Below are 8,332 nucleotides of genomic sequence, written 5' to 3'. Positions count from 1 at the left end.
TCCTACCAAGTCCTAACGAAATTCAAGAAGCCCCGACATATCCAAAATAGGTCCTAACAATATGTACAAAAGGAAATGGGAGTTTTAAAAAATAATAAAAACATGGCCCTTGTTCCACTACTAAGAGGAAATAAGGCGATAGACTATAAGTGGGTCTTCTTTTTTAAACATTAGGTCGATGGTTCAATTGAAACATACAAGGCGAGACTTGTGGCGAAAGACTATACATAAATGTATGACATAGACTATTAGAAGAAAATTTCACTAGTAGTAAAACTAAATATTATCATAGTTTTGTTACTTCTTATAGCAAATTTAGACTATTAGTTTGACGTAAAAATACCTTTCTTCTTGGAGATCTTGAAGAGGAAGTTTACATGGATATTTCACCAAGATACACTACATCCTTAAAAACAAATGTAAGTTGTATCGAGCATTGTATGGGCTTAAATAATCACCTCGTGCATGGTTTGTTGGATTTAGCATGACTATGAAAAAATGTGGCTTCAAGCAAAGCAACTCAAATCACACTCTTGTTTTTGAAACATGGATTGGGAAAGGTAACAACTTTAATAATCTATGTAGATGACATGATTATTACCAAGGATGTCATAGAAGAGATTGCTAGACTCTAGGAGCAATTGGCTACTAAACTTGAAATGAAGAATCTTAGAGGACTCAAATATTTTATGGAAATAGAGATAGATAGATCAAGTGTCAATAAATGAGGAGAGGTATCGAAGATTAGTAGGTAAGCTAATCTATTTATCCTATACTTGCACCAATATTGCCTATGTTGTAAGCATAGTAAGCCATCAATTAATGTATGCATTGTCCTAGTGAAGATAATATGGATGTAGTAATTCAAAATTTTCATTATTTGAAGTCCTCTCATGGTAAAGGACTCATGTTCTTCAAGAATAATCATCTTATCAATATTGATGTTATACCAATGCAGATTGGGTGGGCTAATAGGAAGTCCACATCAAGTTACTTACCTTAATGGGAGGCAACTTAGTGACTTAGAGGAGTAAGAAGCAAAAAAGTAGTGGCATTGTTTAGTGTTGAAGCTAAGTTCAGAGGAATGTTTGAAGGTTTTTGTAAACTTTTGTGGCTTAAGAGGCTGCTAATCAAGATCGATTTTGCTAGTTGAAACACATTGAGGTAGATGGACACTTCATCAAGTAGAATCTTGAAGCTAAGATAATTTGATTCCCATTTTTAAAATCTAAAGACCAATTGATGGATATACTCACAAAGGCCATTTCTAGTAAAATCTTTTACAACTTAAGGGGGAGTGTTGGAGTGTGCTATTGGTCAATTAGAGAAATTGTAGGATCAAATTTTTTATTTGTTATATTGGATCCCTTCCTTCTAGGGTCAACTGAGATTCTAGCCTTTGAAGGTGTATAACCTCGTATGGTTTCCAAAACTTCATCCTTGTACTAATATATATGTTTGTATCATTCTTGTAAAAAAAAAATCAATGAAAAGCATTCCCATTTTTTTTATCAAATTTATCATCAATTACGCCTTGAAATCACTTCACAACTCGCAAAAATTATTAGTAAATTTTACAAAAGTAGCATGTTAATTAAGTATTTTAAGCATAATTAATACTCAAAAGATATGAAACTCATGACAATTATCATATAATTAAAACATGCTCTTTTTTAATAGTAATAAACTTCCTGAATCTTGACTTTGGTATTTTCCCCTATTCAATTTCTCTTCTTGAATTTTTAAAATATTGTATTTGAGTAATTAAAAATCCTATTTAAAGAATTTTACTCAGAGACAATCACATTTGATAAGGAATAATTGTCCACTCTAACCCAAGCAATTTGATCAATCCGCTCAAAACGAGAGTTGGGTTGAACTCCTCAAGCCCAATATTGGTAGACTAAGCTTTGTTGGGAGTCCAAATCTAAGGTTGGGCTTGAAGTCACTTCTGGTGGAGTCTAGATTATGTTTCCTAATATTGCACGTCCAATTATGCAAATGGCTTAATAAAACTAGTAAGAGTAGCCAATATAAACTTAGATAATATCGAATACGTATATCAAATTTTGGAATAAGCACATTAAAAATCTGAAAACGTAATTAGTTAAGCAAAGCGTTAGAGCATTGAAGTTCAAAAATCACTTCTTTTTTTAAATTTATATATATATATATATATATATATATATATATATATATATATATATTATTTCTTATTGTTTATATGCAGATAATTTCCTAATAAAAAATCTTAATGCTCCAAAGAACGTAAACCCCAAGTAGAAGTAGTGTTATATTTTTTTTCCCCATTATATACTTAATTTTTATTTTTTACATTTAATCCATGGAATTTTTTTTTTTTTTTTGGGTAAAAGAAGACAATACAATTGCTTAAAATTTCTTTACAACCTTTCCTATTATTACAAACAATTCTAGAACACTTTTATGAGTTGAATAACAACCCAAATAGATTTCTCTAATGTTGAGTTTCTCTTATAGAAAATGTCGGTGCACAAAATGTTAGATTAGAGAGGATGGATTGTCCACTTGATTCTTTTTTTCTTTTATAAGATCAATTCATGATCGCATGGCCGACTAATTTGATTTACTAATGCGCATATAATAACACATTATGCCATGCCACCACCTACTGCAGGACCCACATTCTAGGTGTTGCCAAATGCTAGTAGTCATCTTCCGTTGGATGCTCATTCCGAATGCCTCTGCTCGATTGTGTTGAATGACTTCATTGGATGCTCTCTGCTCAATTGTGTTGAATCACTTCAAACGGGCTTATTACATGTTTGACCCAAACCCGAATAGAACGAACCAAACATTATTAAAACAGATCGAGAATATTTGTATACAGAAGATATTAGGAAGAAAAAGCAAGAAGAGAGAAGAAATTTCTCTTGTTTAGATTATTGTGGAAAATGAGAAGAAAAGTTAAACAAAATAGAAATTATTGAAAATTTAAGTATTTTCAAATTCTTGGTTGTTTATGCAGGAGAGAAAAGAATAAATTTAGAGTGGTACTTTGAAAATTTATTAGGTTTTTTTCTCTTGCTCTCATATTTTCCAAAGCACTTTATGAGTTTCCTTCTCATTTTCTCATATCCTTCATCACACTTTCCAAGTTTCAAGCTAAACCAATGAATATGGATCAATGCGATAATTAAAATTATAACTTATTTTAATTTCATGATGACTTTTGATAATCAAATTCAGTTTAATTCTTGCTAAATTCTCCTATAATTTAGAGTTCTGATGATAATGATTCTAGAAAGTATTTATCGTCTTTTTAATACTTAAAAGATAAAAATTTGTAAGTACTAAAAAAATTAAAAGCATTTCTTAAAATCATTATAAAATCGACTCTAAATAACACAACCCTTCTCAAAATTATTTTCTTAAGTGTATATTAACTTCCTATCATAAAAAATTGATAAAAGGTATTAGTTGGTCACCATCCAAAGTGGTTGAACGACAATACAATATTTCGTATTGAAGCTTCCACGCATATGTACCTTGGCAATATGATTCTTTCAGTCATACATAAAGAAACTTGTGAAGAGACAGAATCTTTCTTTTTTTTTTTTGGGTAAATTTGTACACTTCCATTTCAAGAAAATATGCATAAACTATACATAAAAGTTTGTTTCTCTGATTCATCATCTTGATTTCGTTTTGTTTTTGTGTTGGAATTCCATGGACAGCCCAATCTACAAGGAGTTCTCCTTTTTTCATAGACCTATCAATGGATCTTCTTTTGGATGTCCCCAATCCCCATTTTTGAGCAGCTTGGATTGTGCAGGTGTTTTCTATAGAAAGCAGCCCAAGCCTCTAGCTTCTGATCCTTTCATGATTCTTAGCCTCTTGCAGGAAGAGATGAACATACTGCAATGAGAAAATAGAGAACTGTAAGTTGAGAGAATGAGAGAGAAAGAGCATAGCTAGCAGTGTAGGTTGAGAGATGGAGAGAGACTTACTTCCAGGGAACATCTCCCACCAGCATCCAATCCCCATCTTTGTCTTCATAGGTAGGTGCGTATTCTGAACCATTGTAGCCTTCCCTCTCTGAGTACTGGCCTGAAAATCAAGAGAAAAAAGGAAAACCCTAATCAATCTCATGACCCTCCACGCCACCTTCGCTCCTAACAACTAGTCACTCAGAAGTATGAAACCATTGATGCTTACCAACACTGAACTTGAACATCTCTTCCAATGCCTTAAGGAGCTCTGGATAGCCGTTGTACACCTTTAGGTCAATCTTTCTGAGATAAGGAGCTCCATCCATGCTCACTTTCAAATAGGTTCTCCCCTCCTCAGCCTCCGTTTTCTTCGGCTGGAAACAGCTTTTCCGGTATGATCGAACCGGTGGCCACCCTACTACTTGTGCCCTATAGTTATAGACGGCATTTCGATTAGTCCATCAACCAAAACCATGCATATATAATAATCAAACATGCAACTATACACCCATATTGGCCTTAAAAACAAACTAGTTACCAATAGCACATATATACATATATATATATATAAACCATAGATGCTTACTTGGGGGCCGGAGCAGTTTCACGGTGGGATTTTCCATCATCAGAGACACTAGAGTTGTTCCCAGATCCCGACTCCTCGTTCATGTCAGGCAAGGGTCTTTTGTTGCTCGTCTTCAAACTAGGAGGCGCCTGTTTCTCAGGCTTCTTGGTGCCCGGTAACCCTAATCTAAGCTCTGTGGCCTCAAGATTGAGATCTTTCTCGTATATGACCTTGTTCTCCATTTCTAAATGAAATTGAGCAAGAACCGAAACAGTTGATCAATCAACACTGATATCTCTTCCACTAACAACCAGATCTTTTGACGAAAACTGAGCTAATATTTCCGATGACAATCTGCAGAATTCTTCTATACTGTTGGAACAGAAATGTGTGTTAGGCCAAAGGGAATGACTTGTTATTTTATAGATGGAAGGTAGCAATGAAGAGAAAGCCAATTCCCTAGGGCAAAAAATGACTTCACCACTGCCCCTCGTAACGCGTGCATGACACCCTAGCTATTCATGATTTGTCCCAATTCTTTTCCTTAGGGGTGGGTAGTGTTCACGCGACCATTGTGGCATAATCACTAGGGTTTGGTATCCCCATGAATGAATTTGGACACGGGCAGCTAAGGTGTCTCTCATATGAAGGGCACATCTGAGGGTAGTTGTCGCAACACTTTGGAGACAAGGTTGGGACAGAGCTCAGCTGTCCAAGACGAAAGACTAGGGTTTGGAGATCAAGGGTTGCGATGCATTAGACTAGTCCGGGGAAACAAATCCATCCATTGGATGAGGATGGGCGGGTGAATCCATGTGACTGGACCCTACATGAGTAGTAGTTCGTGGGCATGGGTGGCCCCAGGCCATTAAATTCAATCACAGTTGGAGCTGTTGATGACATATATGTGGGCATGGTCAAAGCCCCCACGAGCCATTCCCTTTTATGAAGATACATTTTTTTAATGATTTGTTAATAATTGACTTCTCATCAATTAGGGTTCACGCATTACATATATCGATAAGCATCAATGTCTGCCTTAAAAATAGTTGGAGTTTATTGATTGCAGAATCATCCTCTTTTAACCCAGGCCTCTCCCCATGGTCTCAAGTTCATTGTATCATCTTTAGTATAGTACATGAAGCAACTTCATTAATGGAGGAATGGACCTTTTTCATTAGGATTTCAGAGTAATTTTGATTCATAACTTAGACCAGGCTAAAGTACTTGAGTCAATTGAAAATCCAAATAAATCTATACATTCAAATAGTTAAATCAGCTTTACTTTTTCCACTCCATTGGCATTTGTTTTGACCTTCAAGTGAGATACTTATATTTTATTGAGCTAGAGGCGATAAATTAAAGTATTTGATTAAAAGGGTTATTGAAAATTTAATTTTTAAAATTTAACCTTTTATGATTTTTTTACCCCATTTTGACAAAAATGTACTCGTTATTTTCTTATAAAAATAATATTTTCTTTTAAAACATGGATGTAAATACTTGAAATGATAAAGAATATCTATATAAAAAATGAGCTATTTTTTAAGTAAAAATATGAGAATAATTAGATTCACAAATATGTAAATTATTTCGTCATTTTTAATCAATTAATTCATAAATTAATGGCAAATTTGTTGGTGGTTTCTAAAAAATTAAATTGCTCGACTTTTTTTTTCTTTTCCAAAAAATAATTAGTCAATGAAATTCTGTTAAGTCACATTTGGTTCATGATAACGCTATGTTTGGTTCCTAAAAAATTTGGAAGAAAATGCAATAAAAAGAAAAAAAATAGAAGAAAAGTAGAAAAAAACAAATGAAGAAAAATAAAAAATAGATTTAAAGTCAATAAATTATTTTTCTTTATTACTTTAAACTCATTTCACTTATTTTAACTCGATAATTTAAAAATTAAATAATTTACAAATGTATAAATTTCTAACTAATTTTATGATATTTGATTTTCTTTATTATTTTCTTATAAATAAAACTAAACATGAGAAATTTATTTTTCTTAACATTTTTTTTTATTTTCTTAGTATTTTCTTGGAATCAATATAACATAAAGAATTTTTTTTTTTAATATTTAATTTTATTATGAAAAATACAGAAGAAAATCAAATATAATTAAAATTAATTAGAAATTTATATATTGTAAAATCATTTAATCTTTATATAATGGAAGGAAACAAGTAAAATGAATTTGAAGAACCAAATAAAAATAATTTATTAACTTTAAACCTTTTTTTTTCTTTAATTTTTCTTTTCTTTGCGGCTTTGAACCAAACATAGCCTTACTCCTTTTTAATTTTTGTAATATGATTCTATACGAGGCGAAAGGATGGAGAGCAAGCATAGCTAGACAATTAACTCCAAAAAATTGGTAGGGGACTTAATTAATAGTGTTATGGAATATATTTTATATTTAGTAGTGACAAATAGCCTATCAAAATATTAATTTTTAGATCAAAATGTTTGACTAAAACATTATAATGTTTGATATTGGTATGTTAACAAATAGGAAGAATTGAAGCTATTTGAGGAAGTCAACTAGAACTTTAGATTAGCTGTTCAATAAACTCAATGTTTAGATATTGGACACATCAATCAATGATTTGATGTGGGTGCATGTTTTCTGTTTACTTTTCATTGAAAACCATCTTTAGGAAAAGCTCTTTTTTAAGCTTTTGGCGATAATGAATTTTGTAATTCCATGAACATTTCTAATAGAATTAATTAGCCTTATATTAATCGAAGCTTTTTTTGAAAGCCATAACAACTAGAATAAGATTTAATAAAAAACTATTTAATTAATTTATTTATTAAGTGACATAGAAGATGAAATCCAAATAGTTGTAAATGTTATTAATAAATTAGCTGAAAGTTTCATTAAAATTGTTATTTTGGTTTTAAAATATTTAATTTAGTAGTAGTATGTTTACCATTGTTATGATTTAATACAAATTCGGCTTAGTTTATTAATTTTGTTGTGTTGATCGAAGCTTTAATACAAGCAGTTTAAAAACACAAAGATAAAATAATTCACACAAAGGTACATGATATTTTAATGTAGTTCGCTTAATCATACTAATATAATTAAATACAATTATTGGATTTTCAAAACATTTCATGTTTCCTCATTTCTTATATACATCCTGAACTATGAGCCCTCTTGTTTTTACTGGATATCTCCTATTCTTCCTCACAGCTTCTACATCTTGTATAGTTATCAATCTCCATCTTATAACTTTTTTTTTTCATTACCTAGAATATTTATAAAGATATTGTTAACAACTTTCCTAATTCAATAAGAAAATATAATATTACAATAACAAATCAACTAAGGAAATATTCTATATAATATCCTTTATACAAAAGAATAATTTTGGACACTTTCCAATAAATTTAATAAGGTTAATTTTATCCATGTCTTTTAAGGTTTTGACTAAACACATTTCATTTTCATTGATTTGAAATTTCATCATATATCTCTTCAACTTTTTTTATTTGTTATTTCACTTATATTTCCTCTTACTCAAAATAAGAAAGGTATATAATGAAATTTCAAATCAATGTGATTATATATATTTAACTAAAATATGAAGGGAGATGTAAGGAATTAACGCTAACTTAATTTCTTTTTTGAACTTTTAAGGATTAATAGGATACGGTAGAACCGACTTAAAAATGTTTGAAACCATTTCTACTCATAATAAACTAATAAAAGAGAAATAAGAGAGCAAAAGAGTTGTTGATCGTTAATGTAAAAGGGAGCTCTTGAGAAATTAAAAGTCTT

General features: G+C 31.2%; 1 protein-coding gene across 1 annotated transcript; it reads right to left on the bottom strand.

The window, feature by feature from the left end:
• Positions 1 to 3,463: 3,463 nt before the first annotated feature.
• LOC117930860 (auxin-induced protein 22D-like) lies at positions 3,464 to 4,937 on the bottom strand. The gene is made up of 4 exons (XM_034851620.1): positions 4,558 to 4,937; positions 4,198 to 4,400; positions 3,990 to 4,089; positions 3,464 to 3,897 (listed from the first exon to the last, which is right to left on the bottom strand). Exons 1-4 carry the CDS (start codon positions 4,776 to 4,778, stop codon positions 3,822 to 3,824), a joined length of 600 nt encoding a protein of 199 aa, XP_034707511.1. The 5' UTR covers positions 4,779 to 4,937; the 3' UTR covers positions 3,464 to 3,821.
• Positions 4,938 to 8,332: the final 3,395 nt, after the last annotated feature.

This window comes from Vitis riparia, chromosome 14 (assembly GCF_004353265.1).
Source record: "Vitis riparia cultivar Riparia Gloire de Montpellier isolate 1030 chromosome 14, EGFV_Vit.rip_1.0, whole genome shotgun sequence".
NCBI lineage: Eukaryota > Viridiplantae > Streptophyta > Magnoliopsida > Vitales > Vitaceae > Vitis > Vitis riparia.
Note: the sequence above shows the minus strand (reverse complement) of the source record. Positions and strands in the feature narration are given on the sequence as shown.

Bases quoted from the DNA above. Each gene is read 5' to 3' on its own strand.
- LOC117930860 (XM_034851620.1), bottom strand. From the start codon at position 4,778: ATGGAGAACAAGGTCATATACGAGAAAGATCTCAATCTTGAGGCCACA. The intron at 4,401-4,557 runs GTAAGCATCTAT...CTATAACTATAG, and splicing joins GAAACTGCTCCGGCCCCCAA to GGCACAAGTAGTAGGGTGGC. The intron at 3,898-3,989 runs GTAAGTCTCTCT...TTCTCATTGCAG, and splicing joins GTGGGAGATGTTCCCTGGAA to TATGTTCATCTCTTCCTGCA.